Genomic DNA, 21,227 nt, shown 5'->3' with positions numbered 1-21,227 from the left:
AACAAATCAGTACATTTTAATGTATGCAATTGCAATGTAATGAATATCAGTGAAAAAAATCATAGACCTTCAAAACAAATGCGGATGGGGTCTGAAGTGGCTGTGACGACCCAGGGAATGGAGTAAATGAAACCAACACTGCAGTGGCAGTAGGAAAGGCAAATTTCATATCAAACTTTATTGGCCAAGGGATTGAAAAGAAAATGGTCAGCATCACCTTGAAGACTCAATGGGTTGTATCTACCACCCGACTGGGCTAACATCAACATGTTCCTCTACCACAAGAAGCCTTTCTTCAGCACAAGATGCTCTTCATTTTTTAAAAAAAATATTTTATTTAGAAATTTATACACTGCTTCCCCCCGCCAATGGGGACCCAAAGCAGCTTATATCATCGTTCTTCTCTCCTCAATTTCATTCTCATTAACAATCCTTTGAGGTAGGCTTAGTCTGAAGGAGACGGACTGGCCCATGGTCAGCCAACAAGTTTTTCCGTATCAGAGTAGGGATCTGAACCTGGTTCTTCCAGATCCCAGCCCAACAGTCTAAACACTATATCATATGGCTCTATATCTGACTCTATTTAGTCTTCTGTTTTCTTTTCATATTATTTGTACTTCAAATTCTGTACTGGTAGTATTTCATATTCACTGACATGATATATTATTAATGGCCTTATTCCAAATCTTGTTGTGGAACTAAAATAAATGCCTATGATGAAGCATTCTTGTACAGGGCCACGTCTACCCAATGATTCCTGTTCCCTCTTTTTAGAAGGTGCATTTGGCCTCTACAAGGTCAATGGACTTTTAGAGTTGTGGAGCACCTTCACTGTAGGTTCACAAAAGTAAGGCAATCTCATTTCAGCAGAACTGTGACAACAAAGATCTTTTCTGCGGAGGTCTTTAAACTATTTAAAACACACTGTAGGTGTTTATTTGTTGACCGATTCATTGACTTTATTCTTTAATTTGTTAAGACATAAAGACTTTATTTGAGGTGCATTGGCATTACTTGGAGTATTTGATTGGATTGTTATATGATGCTTTACTGTCGATCTACTTTACTGTTTTGGTTGTTGTGGATTTTCCGGGCTGTACCAAAAGACAGAGATCGCTCAGTGTCACAGTGTGGAAAAGATGTTGGCAGGTAATTTATATCTACTCACCCTGAGAAACTCTTACAGGATGACTCAGCCCAACCCCACCTTCCTGAGTAGATATAAATTACCTGCCAACATCTTCTCCACACTGTGACACTGAGAGATCTCTGTCTTTTGGTGCTACACCTCTGAAGATGCCAGTTACAGCTGCTGGCGAAACGTCAGGAACTACAATGCCAAGACCACGGCTATACAGCCCGGGAAATCCACAACAACCATCGTTCTCCAGCCGTGAAAGCCTTCAACAATACTTTACTGTTTTGTTATGTCTGTTCTTGGCTTTTTGGATAAGATCAAGTAACTCTTATTGGCCAGTAGCTCTTACTGCTCCTCCTCCCTGGTTATATTGTTATGTCCGTTTGTATGTTTTTAATGAACTGTTTAAATATTTTCTACATACTTTATTTTAAATTCTGCTTTAATGTTTTGATGTTTGTCACTTTGGGGACCCTATTTGGGTGGAAAGGTGGCACAGAAATGTTTTAAATAAAAAATTATAAATACAGTAAAGAAGTTCTTTATATTTCTATGAAAAGTCCATATTGCTATTGATCACAGGGTATATGATTTTTCTTGTTTAAACTGTTTGTTGGTTTTCCTGATGAGAGTTCACTTTCACAACTGGGACCACTGTACTGTGACTGCGAATCGGGCTTCAAGAAACAGATGAATCCATCATTAGACTCAACACAGACCAGCGTGGGACGATAGGCAGTGGAGCAGAGGAATGAAAGTCAGTAGACAGATATATATAACTAACTTCATCTTATACACAGCTTTCAGGGAGAACTACTTCTACCAAACTCAAAATGTATAAAACTTGCTTTTAAAATGAGAGGAGAATGACAGCCCCCTCTTTATGGAATTCTCATTCTGAATCTTTGATCTCTTTTACGGTGTTAAATTTCAGAAAAAGTTACTGTATCAACTAGAGCCATGTGAGGTTGGAACTAGGGTTGGTCGCTTCGGGTTTCGCTTCGGGTAAAGTTACCCGAAGCGACCCGATTAGTGAAGCTTCGGAATTTCCTGGAGCAGGGCCAGCAATATGGCCCCGCTTTGGAAATACCGAAGCTAAACAACCCGAAGCAATTTGTGTCGTTTCGGAGCGGCCGCGAGCAGCCGCGAGCGTGGGAAGCTTGAATAAACTTTCCATTGCTGGCTGCTTGCAATTGCAAGCAGCCGGCAATGTTTTGAAGCCTATTCAAGGCTTCCAGCTCCGGCTTTGGAGAGGGGAGGGGGAGGAGTAGTGAGTGACTCACTCTAACTTCCTCCTTCCCCCTCCCATCCCTGAAAAAGTGGTGGGAGTTTTCCTTGTTGGAACTCCTTCCTACCATTCCAATTCATCCCAATTCTACAAGTCATTCTGCAACTGAGTGTGCTTACAGACTGAAAAAGAAAAATTTAAACTCTTTTCTATGGAACAACTGGTGACCTAGTCACAGCCAGCAGTCATTCATGGACCAAACCAGCCAAAAAGGTATTTAATAATCAAATAGTAAACAATCCTGAAGTGTAGTGGGGAGGGGAGGATTCTTTCTGGTCCTCTTGTACGGCATCGTATAGATCACTAGAGGTGATTCTGCCAGCAGCTAAACGCAACATATAAAACTGACCTCCCAAAAATACAAAGGTCCCAATCTTAAGCAAAGCTGTCTAGAAAACAAGAGGACTTAATTGCATACAAAGAAATGTTTTGGACTAGAGTTTTAAAGTGGGAGTAGATTCCACAAGCCTACCGTTCATTTTACCATTGCCCCTTCCCTGCTTGAAAATCCAAGCATGTCCTCCAATACGTTTTACATAACATGTGAAGTGTTATCTGTCAGGTCCTCCAAAGTTTTTTCTGACTCAGAGTTTCCGGCTTTTAACAATGCACCAAACAATAGTAATGAATGTACCTGCATTTTAGAATTTATGTGAGATACCTTGTACTTTTGTATTTCTTTTGTGTTATTTCACGGCATTCTGTATTTGAATTCACTTTGTCCCTTATCTCAGGGACTAGAAGAACAGAAGTAATATTCCTGGCTGATAAACAAGCAAGCATTACAGGTAAGGAATTCACTGTTTCTGACAGGAATCATATTTTACTGTGGGGGCATCCATCCTCTCAGGAAAGTTTCATACAAAGAATACAATAAACTAACTGGGGATTGCAGGGGCCATAAAAACATCATACACCGGGGGAACATAAAGAGCAAATCACTTTGCCTCAAATGACAATGACTCCTTCCCTTTAATCTAAAGTAATATCCATGCAAACGTTTTATGGACATTTTACCTTGTGCCAACCTTTCAAAGGCCATTTTCTTTTCTTCAGCATGAATCCCTCATGTTTGTCTGGCTTCTGGACATTGGTCTGACCAATCTTCAGGCCCTCGATGATTTCCCAGCTGTCCGGTTCCTGAAGGGAAAACCCCCCAATCAAATCGATAACTTTAGTATAACCCAAAATTGCTTATATCATATGAACCATTTTTAAAAATTAAAACAAATGTACATATTTGGGATTAAGTTCCACTGAATTCAACTGGGATTACTTCTCAGTAACAATTCATAGGATTCCGCTGAAAATGTTTTGGGGTAAAAAGTTTAAACTTCCTAAACGTTAAATTAAATAGATAGCTTACAGCTATTTCAGAAAGACCTACTTGTTACAGAAACCATGGGGGTGCAACAATAACAGCAGCAGCAGCAACAACAGTGTGGTTATTTACTGCTCTTCTGGACGGTTTAGTGCTGCCCACTCAGAGTGGTGAACAGTGTTATATCCCCACAATGCAGCTGAGGAGCTGAGGCTGAGGGCCATGGCTTACCCAAGGCAATCTGGTGAATTCATGGCAGTAGTGAGATTTGAACCAGCAGAGTGCCGACTCATAGCCCAAATACTTAATCACTCTGCTGCACCTTTCACCCAGTGCTATGATGTTGTCATGCTGACCCTTTCTGCATACCTGCCAGCTAGTGATATAGACCAGAGCAAGGAAATGCTCAGTGGGAAGTCATAACACACAGAGTTTCTAAAAGCTACAGCAGAGAACTTGATATGGGCATGGTATTTTTAGCAGGATCCATAAGATGAATTCCAGTATTCCATGCCAAGAAGCCTGTCCTCAAAGAGCTCTGTTGGGAAAAGCACCGCCCACATCACTGGGATATACTTTAAAGTTTATGAGAATGGGAATCTAAAAGTTTGATCCAAAGAACTGGCATTTGCAACCTGGAAGGTATGCGAGCCCTGATGGCAAGCTTGCGGCTGAGCAGGGGTCATGCAGAGGCCTGGCACATCCACAGTGGAGGCTCTACAAGCAGCCACCACCGTTTACGTGGTCTCATTTTTCTTGGCAGGTACAGGCATGCAAACAACAGCGGCCGCACGTATATTCCCCAGGTAATGGCTGGTTCTCACAAACAGTCCTATATGAGTGATGCCTAGCTGTGAGCCCAATGGTGGCCCCTGCTGATCTTTCCCCAAAGCACCCACATTAAGGACCACTTTTAAGTGTGAACAGGCTACAGAAGCTGCCTTCTACTTGTCCATCTAGTTCAGTATTGTCTATTCCGACAGCACTCTACAGGATCAATGGCAGAGAAAGTTTTGTCCCAGCAGCCTTCCAAGACAGATATAAGGGCTTGAAGCTAGACTCCGAGCTGAGCTATGATCCACGCCAGGTGACTAACTAGAACTAGGCCCCATGCATGTAGTTCCATAATCAAGAGCTGCACACAATAAACTTGCCCATCCATTTAACAAGTTTTGGGCATCAACCACTAGCGCAGACTTCATCACTTCACTTACTTTAGATGTGACAGGCTCATTTTCTACCAACTGTTTGCTGATCACTGGGTCTGTGCTTCCAGTAGACATATTCCGCTCTAAGACATGGCCGCTCTAAAGCAAAAAGCAATAAAGGCAGTTAAGTACTCAGAGAAAATAACTTTCCCACACATGACAGAGAGACCAAAGAATTCACTGTTTATAGAAGAGAGGCCTGTTCCCAGAAACAACTTAAAATAATCATTGCCTCATCCCCAGAGTCAGGTTTCTTCTGCTTGCCTTTACATTCAGAGATTTTAAAATATTATCACTGTATGTTATTTTTTAAAAATTATACCTCAACTCTTGGAACAAAGGTTTCCAAGGCAGAAGACTGCATCAATTTAAAACATAACAGATCACCAAAAACACAAACAAAACATTAATTGGAAAAAAATCACTCTAAAATAAATTTACAATACAAAATTTACAATACAGTCATCAATACCATGGGAAGGATTAAAACACTAAGGTGTAAAAAATAAAGATCAGGAGGGGAGTGGAATCCAAAAAGGTTAAAAAGAAAAGAAACAGAGCAAGATTCAACCCCAACCCCAAGCCAGGATGAACAGGGAAGTTTTACACAGGGGAAGACTGGGCTGTTAAAATGGCCCAGGGGCAAGCCAAGGTGAGTGTTCAGCTCAGATCTAACTAACAACAATTACAATAAGGAATGCAGGTTTGCCTGTCCCCTTCTCCTGTACCAGCAGCAGCCACGTCTGAGCTGAGCTGTTCCTGCACCTCTGCCAGGACTGTTGGGCCTGGCTTGGCTTGCGCCTGGCCAGCAGCCCTTCGGGCACTTCTCCAGTCAGTTAAAGGAATAAATCCATCCCTGGTTTTAACATAGCACCTAAAACTTGGTAGGCACCAAAAAGACAGCAATACTAAGGGAATTTCACAGTAGAGGTGCCACCAGCTATAATGTCCCATCTCTGGTCACCACCCACCTTACTTTAGAAAAATCGGGGGGGGGGGGTCAGTCCCGGGCAGTTAGATCCCCAAGTTTTCCACAGTTAGCACACAGGTGTTCCAGTTGAAGTAACTTTATTAGAGAGCCATTCAGCATAAGGTGTTCAGACAGTGGAATTGGCAGAAGTGACGAATGTGGGGCTAGCAATGTTAGTTATAGGGAATATTCCCACCTTTGGGAAAGAGCACGGTTAACAAGGGGTCGGGGGTGGGGTGAGACATTGTTTTAGAGTAGACAGTGAGAAAGACAAACTTATCTTTGGTTCTCAAGAAGGATACATTTCGAGCCAGTTTCAGCTGGCAGTCAAGGACACTGACTTAGCGGAGCAAGAAAGTAAAGATTTGCGAGATAACCTGCTGGCATTACAGCAATAAAGAACTTCCCATACTCTGAGACCAGAGGCAGAGCCCATATACATTCATGGCAGATATGCAGGAGGCTTGTGAGTAGGAAAGGGCCATTCTTAGAAGACTCTTCCAGGTGTAGTCATGCTTTAGGGAGTTCAGAAGCCATGCTTTGAGAAGGGCATAAGAAGCCACTGTCCAAGACAGCAGTAATACACAGGCACACGGTGACAGGTGAAAAGAAAGTAACTGGGACTATTTTAATCCAAACTACACACTTGGAACCAGTAAGTCAAATTTAGACTCTTTAAATATCACAGGGATAAGTTCATAAGAGAGAAAGAAGGAAGTATTCAATTGTATCTGCTTTTCCTATGCTCAGATGCTGTACTACTGAACAATCTTAAGACATTGATTCAATGACTTCCCTTTTTGTGTATCTGTTGTCACTATACTCTTTAAATAAACATTTAGCTTTCTGAAGTTACTGTAATTTGGTCTCTGCACCCATGAAGGGCCTCATGCTTGGGTTCCCGTCTACCGAAGAACAAGAGAAAACGTTTCACGAATTTTCCCTTGTCTCCATGTGGGTTGAGGCAAGGAGCGGATTCAAATCTTTTAAAGGGAGTCTGGTTTCAGGCTAAAAACAGGCTGGTCTCAGGCTGGTATACTGGAATGGTAGTTGTTACCTGTGGTGGCAGCAGTGTGAAATAATGAAGGGGACTGAATGAGATAAAAGCTGGAATGAGGCAAACTCTTCAAGAGTTTCAAGAGGAGATCAATGACAGCACTATAAATCTCTTGTTTCCAGTGGTAACCCCCCCCCCTCCCCGGGAAGTACACCATATTGAGATACTGGAAGTTTCAAACACATGGTAGATGTTACTTGAATTCTTTCATAGTTTAGGTGCCATTTCGACATGGAACCGGTTGGACTTCGGAAAGAACAAATTTGAGAATATATTTTGAAGCAGCACTTTCTATGGAAAGGGGACCTTCTAATTTACACAACAAAAAGTAACATCTCATTTATTGGTTCCTATCAGCTGATTTCCAAGAGTTGTGACAATATTAATTTATTGTGGACTTAATCAATATGTTTATTTTAAATCAAATGAAAAGGGATTGGAATTCTTCAAATGAGTGTTAAAGGTACACACACATAAACAGAAATATATACCTTATATCCAACTTATATTGAATGAATAGACAGAACTGTCATTTAGAGTGCCCAATCTGGGAGCAGAGTTTATTAATGCCAACAAACTGAAATAGGAAGAGAACATCAATCATAAATGAAAGAAAAGTATTATTTTTCTTTCCTGTGATAACTGGGATTCCAGTCCTTAAAACAATGGCTACAATAACATATGAGTTCATATCCTTCCAGCTCACAGCTTTCACAGCTTTCATCCATAACCATCAAACCACCGATCACTCTTAGAACTGATGGCCAGGCAAAAAGAAGCCACTATCACAATTATAATATTGTTACCCTTGGAGGAAAATGATAGCTCTCTGAGCTGGGGATAGTCTTAGCCAATGGCAACAGGGACAGCTGCCCATGGAACTACACTAGGAGGAGCCCCGACCGCCCATGTCCCTGCCTCCCTGAAGGAGAGGGGGAAAGAAGAGCAGGCTTCTGCTCCACTCATGTCTTGCCCTATCTGGGGCTCGGGCAGTAGGCTTGTGGTGGTGGCTGTGGCTCTCACCCACCTTGCATGAGGAGAGAGCCACCCCTTGCTTGGCCCCAGCTGTGGGGTGGTGGTGATTCTGGGGCTCCATCCTGGACTTTTACCAAGGACCCTTGAATCACAAAGACCGCCACCACTCTGAGCAAAACTTAGCCCCTTCTTTCCTCTCTTTTGAAGGAAGAATTGAGAGTGGCTGATTATCTCTGAAGAAAAGCTACTCTAACTCACTTCTTCCTCACGGGGGTAGTGGTCTTCAACCCACGGACTGAGGTGCCACCTGCTGAAGAGTGGTAGAGACCCACTTGCTGAATTCTGAGTCTATAAAGAACTATTAAATTTTCCCCTACCTTTTGAAGGACTTGCTGTAGGTGAACAAGGAGTCAGGCCTCCTTCCTCTCTGTGTGAACACTGAGAGCTAAGCTACAAGAGACAAATTACATGAGAAGTAGCACGTGAAGGGAGTTGCAATGTTAGCTGGGAAGCAGAGTTTTAAAAGTGATCAGAAGGCTTTGTCAATTTCCCCTCTCTACAGAGCCAGGGAGATCACTGCTCAGGTTTATTTCCTCTTTGCCTTTTAGAAGAGGAGGTGAAACTGACAGAGCCTTCTGGAAGCAAAGAGGAAATTAACAAACCCTCTGAGCAGTGATCTCCCTGGCTCTGTAGAAAGGGAAATTGACAAAGCCTTTTGATCTCTTTTAAAACTCAGCTTCCCAGCTAACATCGCAACTCCATTCACATGCTCCTCCTCGTGTATTCATCTCTTGTAGCTTGGTTCTGAGAGAAGCAGCAGGATAGATAGGAGAAAATTCCTGGGACCCGTAGTTTGTTGCACAAAGATGGTATGTTTCCTGGTCCTTGGAGTGTGTTTTTTTCTCCCCTTCTCTCTTGGGCTCTCTCCTCAGACCTAGCCTTGACAGTGGTGAGACTAACTCTGGATCCTATCATTTTGCTACATGACATCAGAGCTGCCACATGGTTCAGCTTACACATGTTCAGTGATCCTAAGTCAGAGGAGACTGAAGACCACTTAGGGGAGTGTATAAAGAGATAGGCCACATACCACTTTGGACAGAAAGGTGGAAAGATAAGCACTTGGCTTCCTTCTTACTTATTGCATGACTTATACCCATTCCATGACTGTATCAAGCTGTGCAGTGCAGTCACAATGGATATGTATGCATTCTGGCAAAAATCATTTCAGATTTTTCAAGAAGAAATAGCATTTAATTTGGGAGAGTAAATAAGAATACACTACAATCTAAAAGAAACTTCAGAAGAAAGCAAAGAATAAAGTCAGCAATCAAATGAATTGGAAAGAGATATGTATTACCAGTGAATTTATTATCTTGTAATATGTCCTTTTCACTCCATAAACACACACACACTGTCTGTTGAACAAGGCATCCAAAAACTTCTGCATGAAATTGAGTGCAATATATCTTCTGTTGACATATTCTCCCCCCCCCCCCAAGATTGAAATATCACCAGCACAACCTTTTAAAGCCTTCTTTCCTTCAAGCTTTTCTATCTCTGATTTCACTACCATTAATTATTTGTGCCACAGAGTTTAATTTCGGTAAAAAGCCTACTTGTTCATTTTTATCTTATCATCCCTCAAACAGGTTTCTTCTCACAATTTTCCCATCATTTTTTTTTTTTACCTTTAGGCCTCGGACCAATATAGAAATGCCTATAATCCCCTCTCATTTCATATTACTTCCTTTGGTGGGCTTTTGCACCACACCTACAGCCTCAGAGAAAGTGAGGCTTTATTCTGTGAGTCAGCATTTATAATATACATAGTAGTACTCTAGAAATCATCTAGGAATGCTCTAGGATTATTATCCTCTAGAACATACAAAAACTGTAGCTTACTATCCATTATGTGGCAATTTGAACAGATTGTGAAAACCCACTCATGCTCTCCACATGGATAACACTGATGACTCAGCAATAGTTACCGTAGACGACTGATTTCCCTATCAAAATGCTGTAATCAGTAAGGGGGGAGTCCATGAACCTACAGATTTGTTTTGCACCTGACTAATTCTCTACTGATCTACAGTAAACGATACCACATTTGTCTTCTATTCCACACATTCTGTCTCCTGAGAAATAAATACATTTTTAAAGAGGAAAGATGGGTAGTTCAGGTTTGACCCAAGTTTAGTCGGGTCAAGAATACAATGCTATATGACCAGGGCTTTTTTTCAGCAGGGACGCGGTGGAACGGAGTTCCGGAAACTCTTGAAAACGGTCACATGGCTGGTGGCCCCGCCCCCTGATCTCCAGACAGAGGGGAGTTTAGACTGCCCTCCGCGCCGCTGGAGCGGCGCAGAGGGCAATCTAAACTCCCCTCTATCTGGAGATCAGGGGGCGGAGCCACCAGCCATGTGACCATTTTCGCCGAGGGCAACCCACTGAGTTCCACCACCTCTTTTCCCAGAAAAAAAGCCCTGTATATAACTAATGAATTCTTTCTGAAATAAGCATAATGGCTCTTCTGGTTTGATGTCATCACGCCATTAGAGAATATCCTCAACCAGACTCAGCAAGACTTGATTAGCCTAACTCTTTCTTCAGTGTGTTCTCTGCATTTTCTTCTCTTTCTTCTTCTCTTTCTCCTCCTCTTCCTCTCATAGAAACTTAGATCCAATTCACATGTTATCACCACAGTGTAGGCGCTGCTTCCACATGACCAAGTCTCACAACAACCTGCAAACAGGAGCCATTCGGGTAGGACAAATGAAATAGTTCTTTTCTAAGACAGCATTGTCCACCCATGAGGGGAAAAAACCGCCACCATCTTATTTCGCATACCTATACTTTTCTTCTTCGTAGATGCTACTGTTATTGTTTGGAATCAGACCTTTCAGAAACAACTCACATATTGCTATATTAATATAAGAATCAGGCATTCATGATTAATTCAAAATCTGTAATTAGTACGATTTAAAGTGGTCAACAAGTCTACGCGATCATCTACAGATTAAAGCTTTGAAAACAGAATCTTTGTTTATAAGTGAAATATAGGTCTTTGGCAACCAGCTTCTCCTGCTTCACTTTCCTGAAATTTGATTTAAAGATACATCTACAGAGCGCCTTTATAGCAAGTGCAAAATCTAGTTTTGGTCATATTCTAATAAAACATCTGTTAGCAGCATAACAGGAAGACGATACTATTCACAGCTTAGAAAATCCTTGAGGCTTTGTTGAAGAATCCCAGCATTTTTGCCACCCAGAAATGACATGGAACACCTCCTCCACCCAACTCTTTGCCACACTTTCTGTTCAAACAATGTTTTCAGGAAGCATAACTTTTTACTGAGTTGGATTCTATGAACCATGAATGGAAGAAATTAATAATATTTGATTTATTTAATAATAACATTAGATTTATATACCACCCTTCAGGACAACTTAATGCCCACTCAGAGTGGTTTACAAAGTATGCCATCATTATCCCCACAACAAAACACCCTGTGAGGTGGGTAGGGCTGAGAGAGCTCTAGAGAGCTGTGACTAGCCCAAGGTCACCCAGCTGGCTTCAAGTGGACGAGTGATGAATCAAACCCGGCTCTCCAGATTAGAGTCCTGCACTCTTAACCACTACACCAAATAGGTTTCTCTGCCTTCCTCTTGCAACCTTCTATGAGACATTCCCCCCCTCAAAAAAAAAAAAGACTAGTCCTGAGAGTTAACAGATCCTTGGGGTCTGAGTGAGATGTGATATGGGGAGCTGAACAAGAAGATCATCACTTTTGCTCCATTTCTGGAAAAGCTCCTGCAAGAGGGAGGGGGAGAAATTCCATTAGTTTCCCTTGAAGCTTATCGCCGATTTATTAAAAAAATTACATCTGTCTCTTCTTCTTAGATCTCATTTTTGTTACAAAGGGAAAAAATGAAGTAAGACATTTATTTGGTATTAAAAGGAATAAATGGAAAAATTAAACTGGAAACGTCATCCACTCAAAAATGCAAGTGCTCGCCAATTAAGTTAGAGCAATTATTTTAGGAAATCGCACAGTCAAACCTTTTTACTGGCTGCTGCCAAAGACATTATGACGCCACCAAGCCCAGTCTCTCTCGTCTTCTTCATGTCCTTTGGCCATACTGCTCTATAGCCAAAAGCTGTATCTGAACCTTAATTGCACAGTGCCTTCATATCCTCATTTTAGGTCATACAGCACTCTTTCTACAATACTGGATTGAGCTGACACATTTTTCTTTATTTTTATGCTAATATGTAAAACCGCTGCCTGAATGGTACTAAGGTTGCCAGGTATCCGGTTTTCACTGAGACAATCCAGTATTTTCTTCAACTCTCCAGGGGAAATTGAGTGAAAATGCCAGACATCTGGCAATTCTACTCCTCCCTCATTTATTTATTCATTCACTCCTTGCTGGGTGGGGGGACACAGAAAGTGGAGCAGGAAAGACACAGGCCTCACCGCCCTGGGCTCCACAGTGGAGAGGGCCCAGCTCGCTATACCTTCTCACCGGCCATCCCTTTCCTTCTCAATCAGCTGGTACCACCTCTGTCCCATGACTGAGAGTCAGGAGCAAGTGCAGGAAAAGGGGGCAAGGGAGCACTCTCTATTGCCATGGCAACCCAGATTGTTTGCGGTTGCTGCTGCCACGCGGCTCTTCTCTGTTCAAACTTTTCTGCTGGTGGAAAACCAGCCAGTAACAGAACCACAACAGGTTCTTTCACCCTCAGCTCAATTTGGCACAAGGAAGAGAGAGGAAAGCATCTTAGTGTTTATGTACAATGGATTAGTTTAGCTTACATATGGCAGAGGGAGCACAAATCCAGAAGACTATATAGGAAATATTATTCCTCCTGCTGTAACGTTTGGAGTCCACATCAGCAGGTCAAGTGTATAAATCTGCTTTATTTGAACTGCAGCAGACACAATCTCAGCCAGGCATCTATCTTGGAATAAGACCTGAACTAACCTCATCGTCCTCAGAAGAAGGTCTAGTCTAGTCAATAAAAAAGTATCTGCCGCTTGGCCACACTAGGTGGCAACTAACAGGAACATATATTACCAGTTCAGTGACTTATATGTTCTATATTTTCCTCCCCCTCTGGATGAACTGCTTGCTATGAGTGGTGGTGGTGAAGAGATGTGACAATGCTCCAATCTAACCTTTTAACTCAAAGAGATTCATACTACTTGTTTTTTTCCCCCAAGTGCTACTATTTATTTGTTCTGCTATTTATTTGGATTGATTTGACTCTACAGAAGCAGCAGACTAAGCTTCCTTTGAGTGGTTTCCATTTTTATGAGGCAGAAATCATTTAACTAAAGACACATGATCTCTATCTACTGAAAAGCAGCCAAAAACTTATCAAATGTGTGCTTCTAATGGGCTCAAAAATTCCAACAAGAAACTGCCATTCTAAAAACTTCAGGGTTTCCCCCAGTAGTGACGTTGGGTCCTCTCTAGGAATCACCAAAAATGCCTTTTCTAAAAGAGTTTCTGGCAATTCTTAGTCACTGCCCAGAAATAAAGGTGTGCTATTGGTCCAACTGCCCCTTTTTTTTTCTTCTTCCAGCAGTGGTGGGAATCATAATACTTTAACCTGTGGGGAAAACCCTGCTCATCATATAGCACCATACCTTTTTGATTATTTTGTAATGTTTTATAATTTTTTTAGACAAACATCTATTTCAATTTAATTTCATAAGGACACTGAATTCTTGCTCCCACATACATAATGACCAGGGTCAGCAATATGCTTGAGCCTGGTTAACACAAACCAAGAAAATATGCCTCCAAAATCTAGAACAGTAAGGGCCAACTAGATGTTGAGAAATAAATAAGAGCCAAGCTACAAGTGACGCCTGACACAGGTTGGACACTTGTCAGCTTACCTCAAGTTTTGATGGGAAATGTAGCCGTCCTGGTTTTACAGCTTGACTCTCCATTACAGCTGCAAGACCAGTATGCCTACATTTCCCATCAAAACTTGAGGGAAGCTGACAAGTGTCCAACCTGTGTCAGGCGTCACTTGTAGCTTGGCTCTGTCTCCTGTAATGCTGTTTAAAGACCTGTAGGGGAGGCACTTCAGTCTCCTCATGCCTGCCTTTTCTCCTCCTGCACCTCTTCCCCCCCTCACCCCCCCCCCCCACAAATTCCTTCATCTCACCCTACCTCATAAGTTATTTTTTTTCCTCAGGCACCCTGTAGTAGAATTGAATCTAGCTGAGGGAAAACAGCATTTATGTAACTATGAACAACTAATTTGTTTTGCTTACATACAGCAGCGGGGAACATAAGTACTTGTTGTGGAGAATTGGAAGGCAGAGGAAAGATTAAGCACTATTCTTTCTCATTTGTTGATCCTGCCTCCCACATTCCCATTACCGGAACAAACGCATGGCTGAGACAATCCATGCCATCTATCTCTGCTCCAACCACAAGCTTAAATGGACTGTTTTCATTCATACAGGTCCACCTGAATGTCACCTTCTCGGGCCTTCTCACATCTCTGTATTTTTCTAAAGCAGCAGCACAAATTAAAATGACCGCAAGGTCAGTAATGAACTTCATTAGCGTTATGAATAGCAAATGATGTTATGAAGGTTTTCTTCTGTTGACTTCTAAACTCTCCCTACTACAAAGAAATAACACCTGGTAACAGCCCAACAAATATTTTAAAAGTTGCAAAGTAAACGAAAGGTATAGCATTCTGTTACTTACTTGCCTACTCTCCCGCTGGGAAGAGGATGAACTAGAGGCACTTCTATGAGATGGTGTAGAGGTTCTGTGAGCAGGAGATACACCTTTCTCCTCTGAACTCATCACGGCGGTTAGATTCCAGTGACCTCCTTTCTCTAAGACCACATTGATCTCTTTCAGACTTCCAAACAAAGACAGAACCTAGTGGTTTTCATTAGTATTCTTCCATTTCACAGTGTGTTCTCTACCCGAAAGGGTAAGATGAATTCAAGGCATCCAAACTTGATCTTTAAAGAAAAGGAAAAAGATAGAGAGATTATATACACTTAACACTTCCAAAAATTCCTCTCACCCTCTCTTTACACATACACACACACATGAGCAAACAAATAAAAAATTTTGCTGAAAGGGGGGGGGGAATCTTTCCTTTTTATGTTCTATATGAATTCACCTATCAATTTATATCAATATCTCTGTTCTTATATAAATACAAGTGGAGGAAAAAGAGAGAATGCAATTCTATTGAGAAGACAATTTTTGTTTTACAGGGTTCCCTAGTCATATTTTCTTCAATGAAAAAAATAGTTTATCCTACATTATACTGATTGCTTTCTTTCCCTTTTTCACCCGGCTTCCCAAATGACAAATTACTTTGCAACTCACATTGTTTACATCCAGTTTTCTCTAACTCATCACTCCCCAATTTTACTTATTTAAAAATATGCAACTGTGATATATAGCAACCTACATATAAAGAGCAGAGAGGAAGCCAACATTAGCAGTAAACTAGTATAGAGACTTACTATGTTTTCCCTCAAATCTCCCAAGAACATCTGACTGGATCAGCTCAATGGTCCCTCTAGTCCAGCATCTTCTCTCTCACACAGTGGCCAACTAATTACTATGAAGGGCCAACAATATGGCATGAGGCGGAGGCCTTGTCCTGAAGTTGCCTCCTGCTTGCTAGTGTTCAATGCTCCACACACTGGCATCTCAGCCTACTGTCTATTTGGTTAGACATTTGATCGACGTCTGGGTTTTTAAAATTTATTTGCTTGCATTTTCAACTGGAGACTACCATTTTCTCTTTTCCTTTCCAGAAAGTTGAGATACCAAGTCCCCTCATTTCCTCCCACTCTCACCTGGGTTTGTGTTGTCTTGGCAGGTACCAATAAAAGGAATTACACATGGCTTTTGTTTAAGATAACCAAATCATCCTAATCTTTTCCACATATGGTTGCCAAAGATATGAATATGAATATTCAGTGTAACCAACATTCTTTAAACACACTGTGGAAAGTACTCTTCCCACCCACCTCAGTCCACTTTCCTTTCTCTGTTCCCCTACAGCATCCTCTTTTTCCTGCTTCACCTCTCCTTCCTACCCACCCTCTCTTCACCTTTCCCCCTCCTTGCGTGCAGCCTCTCTCCTATGGCCCAGTTGTGTGGTGCCGGCTGAGCCGGGCCCAGTTACGCGGGGAATCTGCAGGGACGTGCAGGGGGTATTTCACTGTTCCCTGTATACCCTTCCCCACACTACTGCCTATTTCCCTCTTCCTGGCAAACTCCATATGCTCACCTTTCCCTACATCTCTTCTTCAAACTCATTAAACAACTTAGCTTTTATCTGCCCACAAGGCCGGCGCCACCATTGAGGCCATGAGGCGGGGACCATGGGCACTGCGGGGCCGGAGGGGGTGCCAGAGGCAGAGGCGTGCGCAGTGCCGCTGCCGGCCAGCCCCACACCGCCGCCACACGCTCCTGGGCGAGTGCAGCAGCCACGGGCCAGGGATGGCAGGCAGCCGGGGCAGCGTGCAGAGCGTGGGCAGCCTCCTCGCGCCACCCCAGCCACCTGCCAGCAAATAGCCCTGGCGTCACTGCGCAATGACATCATCACATGATGACATCATCACGCAGTCCAGGGGCCTGCGCGCACGCCATGGCCTCAGGCACCAGTAACCCTGCCACCGGGGCTGTCTGTCCACCATCTTCATCTATATTTATTAATTTACTTCATTTATATCCCACTTTTCTCTCCAATGCGGACTAGGGATCCCGTTCTCCCAGTGAGGGTGGGGGATCCCCTGCTCCCAGCTTCTACCCCCTGCTAGGATTGCCATCTCCATATTGTGAAATACCAGGAGATTTGGGGACTGGAGCCTGGGGAGGGCAGAGTTGAGGAGGAGCAGGACCTCAGTGGGATATAATGCCACAGAGTCCTTCTGGCAAAGCAGCCATTGTCTCCAAGTGAACTGATTCCTGTGGCCTGGAGATCAGTTGTAATTCTGGGAGATCTCCAGCCCCTACCTGGAGGCTGGCAACCCTACCCCTGCCAGCAGGGGGAACAGGTCTAGAAGCCCTGCAGTGTGTTTCCGCGTGCTCCAGAGCACCTGTTTGTTGCACCAGGAATGGCATCATCCTCGAAGCAACAAGGAAGTGCTTTGGAGCATGCACGCAAAGCGCAATGTAAGACCTCCCATGCACATGACCCTACCAGCCCGCCCCCCTCAGTTTCAGCTCCGGGGGACCCGGCAACACAAATGGGGACCCAAAAGCAGCTTACATCATTCTCCTTGCCTCTATATTATTTGTACAACAGCTCTTGAGAGGTAGGTTAGGCTGAGAGTGTGTAACTGGATCAAAGTCACCCAGTGAATTTTCACAGCAGAGTGGTGATTTGAACCTGGGTGTCCCACATCCTACTCTGAAACTCTACCCGTTATACTACAATGGCTTTAGGGAGGCTGCGGTTGAGCAGCCGCAAGCAGCCAGGCCTTGGTGAGTTATGCAAGTCATGTGGCATCAAATTGCCCAGTGCATCCTTCTGAGCCTGGCCCCGATGAGTCTTCCCTCGAAGGCCAAACAGCCCCCTGCCTTTTCCTGACAGAAATCAACCCTGGAATACTGTTATGATTGTACGGCAATGGCAACAGCCACTGAGGGCACCCCATTAAAGCTACAGGAGCGCCCTTTATCCTTTTTAATGCCCCAATGTATTTTTTATTTCAGATTTTTCTGCAAATCTGGGGCATTTTTAGGTGTGTAGGGAGATCTGTCGTCTCTGTTCATGGCTACAGTTTTCAGATTTAAGTATACTTTGGTCAAGACAAGGAATTCTCTTTGCTGCTATCTGATGCATGCTTCCAAATGAAACATCAAAAACTATAGTCTTAGTGTGGTCACATCTTCAACTTGGAGGCGATAATGTTATATGTTTTAACAATGCATTCATGTACAATTATGAAGGACCAACCAACACACTGCATTTACATGTCCATAACTAAGTGCAAAACTGCATTCATACTGTGTCCAGGGACTAACCCGGCTCAAGACAATGCCTGGCAGCCTCCCTAGAGCCATGGTGGCATGGCCACCACCCCAGGTTTCCCCAGTTCCTGGGAAGAACCCCACTCACCTCTGGGATGCCTTGAAGATGAGGGAGGACTTGCCAAGCTAGCATGAGGCGCCCAGTGCGGGCATCAACTCCAGCAGGAGGCAAACAGTAGCACCGAGGGGTGGGCTACAAGAGCCAGAGGCTCATGTTAGGAGGAGGGCAACATGGCAGTGGTCATAGCAAGCCCAGTACCAGGGCTGGAACCAAAGCATGGCTCCGCCGCCACCAAGGGTTGCAAACCTGCAAGATAGGGCAGGATGGGACAATCGGCAGCTAGAGATGCAATGGGAGGGGAGGGGCTCAAGGAGAAGCCCTGAGCAGGAAGCAGCCCAATTGCTGGAATGCAGCGGCCCAGGAGAAGGCCTACACGGTAGGAGCCAGGGGATAGTCTGGGCCCTCCTCCATCCCCTGGCCCTAGTGCTGGCACGTGCCCCAAGGACAGGACCAGGGAGGTAGGGCTGGGGATGAGACCAGAGGGAGAAGAAGGAATAAAAGAGGACACCAGAACCATGCCAGAGAGGAGGCAAGGGTGTCAGGCCAGGGTGCTGAGGGGCCTGTGCTCTTGTGGGGTACCAGTTTAGAGGACCAGGAGAAATAACTGACCCCTAGTGGTCCTCCTGTCTAAAGCCTAGGGACCCCCCGATGGTGGTGCACAATAGAGGAGGACACGGCAACAACCCCCGCAGAGGCTGTGCCTCACATACTGTATAAAATTCACAGGAGCTTGCTACAAAGGTCTGTAACAATTTGCTGTTTCATGATATAGATTGACCACAAACTAAAAATCAATTCTAAGTTTAAAATAGCTGCACCTTAAAAGGTTTGGCATATCACAGCAAAAGAGCAAAATAATAATTTCAGTTCAAGAGCTGAAAAGGAAAGAGCTTTGCTTATTTATGTTGAACAGAGGCCATTACAAAAAACCCTAGCTGAATAGACCCCAGATAACGAAAATCAAGTGGACTTCAAGACATCTGAGCCCCATTCAATTGATTCATGTGGAAAATTGTATGCTTATATTTAGCAGGTGTATGTGTGAGAGAGAGATTCGAGAATGGTACTAGGCAATAGCATGACTCAAATTAAGATATTTTAAATAACTGTTTTTAGGAGTGAACGTGGCCATTTGAATTTTTGGACAGAGATGAACAACACGAAGTTCCTTGGGGAAAGAATTACAACAATAAAACTTCCATTGTATTATAAATACTGTTTGACCTGGCAAAGCTGGATGCGGTTTATTGTTTGGTTTTCAGGGCTAGGATCCTGTCTGTTAGTCATCTTATATTCCCACTAGGGCCAATATGGAGGCGAGACAGGAAGGAAAAGAAGAAGGACAACTAATAAAACAAGAACTAAAAAGTGTGGCAGATTATGGTGCAACACAAATACTGTCAGGGTACAATTAACAGAATCACAGAACAGTACAGCCAGAAGGCATCAAAAATATCAAGTTTAACCTCTTGTACCAAAGCAAGATTTTTCATATCCTTCCCAACTCATATTATATATTTATTTATTTATAGCCCACTTTTCTTCCTATTGGGACCCAAAGCAGCTTACACCATTCTCCCTTCTTCCATTTTATCTTCACTACACCAACCCTGTGAGGTAGGTTAGGATGAGACAGTGACTGGCCCAAAGTCTCCTCATGAGCTTCCATGGCTGAGTGGAGATTCAAATCTGGGTCTCCTAAATCCTAGTCTAACACTCTAACCACTACACAAAACTAGCTTATACTGGCTATATATATGATAATATTAGTATGTTCCAAGTTCTGTATTAAGCCACTTTGTTTCATAATACTTGTACAGTAAAAGCACTGCCTCATTAAAACATCAAAAACAACACAGGTTTATGAGTTCTGTTAGCGACTACCACCAACAATTAAAAAACAAAGCATGCTATTTATATGGGCCATCTTGATAGAGAAAGTGTTACATGATTCAAATCTTTCTCTGGACTTGTTGGCATAATTTCCTCTTGTCCGTTCAATAAACAAGCAGTAGCCTGGTGCCCAAATTACTCAGAGTACATTTATTTAGAATATGGGTAGCAATTAATCAGAGACAAGGCTGGTACGGAGGGCAGTAAGTAATTTTCCAAGTAATAATGCAATATATAAGCAAAAGATAGTAATAGGGATCCATATTTGCCACTTAGTGTCAGTTTCCATCCTACTATTTTTATTTTATTGATTTAATTTATAGTTCATTCTCTCTGCGAGCGGGCTCAGAGCAGATTTACATCATAGATACATAAAAACAATTAAGAACATTTAAAACATTGGTAGCAATCATGTAGGCACAGCATTAAACATAAAAGGCAGCTCATATTGCACCCTACATTTCATTACTATACTACTCAGTACTATATAAAAGGCAAGCTATACTGGTGACGACACTTTTTATTCTCGCGCAGGTGCATTGCCAACAACTCTGACCTCAAGGCCGCTGTGAAGCGCCTGCTTGCTGCCAGGAGGGAGACTGCCAAATTGACGGCTTAAGCACTCCTCCCTGTGCCTCCCCTCAGTGCCCTCCCTCTCTGGCCTCCAGACTGCTGCAAAGCACAGAATTGCTGCCGGGAGGAATGCTTAGGCTGTCGATTCGCCAGGTCACCTTGCAGCAGCAAGTGGGTGCTTCATAGCAATCCCCAGATCAGAGCGGGAGGGTGCTAAAGGGAAGAAGAGAAGAATACAAATTAATCTTCACACAAGTGCAGTGCTGGGAGGGGGCCCACTGAATCGACAGCCTAAGCACCTCATCTGAGGGTCGCTGAGGAAAAGGGGGAAGCTTTCCAATTCCAACAAAATCTTTACAAAAAACATTGTATACAAAGAAATCTTTCACCGTTGATGACTGATTGTTTCATGAAAAATAATTTTTAAAAAAATGACCAACAAGAGTTTTCTAGAGCCGACTGTATTTTTTCACACAATGGGCTTCATTGCTAGTTTTATTATAATTCCTGGAAAATATTTCTATTGATGTGAATGGTGGCCTTCCACCTCCAAACTCAACATTCCATCCATCATGGAATATTGGAATAGTACATGTTCTGATTAATATGTTACATGATTAATATGGCATTCTTCGTCTGGATGTGGGTATCTAGACAGAAATTAAAGGGATTTTTAATTATTAAATTGAATTGTAC

General features: G+C 43.0%; 1 protein-coding gene across 1 annotated transcript in view; it reads right to left on the bottom strand.

Moving 5' to 3' along the window:
- OSBPL6 (oxysterol binding protein like 6) overlaps window positions 1–21,227 on the bottom strand; it is a 148,435-nt gene that overhangs the window by 63,015 nt on the left and 64,193 nt on the right. The window contains exons 2-4 of the mRNA XM_054970881.1: window positions 14,699–14,964; window positions 4,962–5,054; window positions 3,444–3,566 (exon numbers count right to left, since the gene is read on the bottom strand). Of these exons, the coding sequence (XP_054826856.1) occupies window positions 3,444–3,566; window positions 4,962–5,054; window positions 14,699–14,800 (318 nt within the window). The 5' untranslated portion in view covers window positions 14,801–14,964. The remainder of the gene's footprint in view (window positions 1–3,443; window positions 3,567–4,961; window positions 5,055–14,698; window positions 14,965–21,227) is intronic.

This window comes from Eublepharis macularius, chromosome 2 (assembly GCF_028583425.1).
Source record: "Eublepharis macularius isolate TG4126 chromosome 2, MPM_Emac_v1.0, whole genome shotgun sequence".
NCBI lineage: Eukaryota > Metazoa > Chordata > Lepidosauria > Squamata > Eublepharidae > Eublepharis > Eublepharis macularius.
Note: the sequence above shows the minus strand (reverse complement) of the source record. Positions and strands in the feature narration are given on the sequence as shown.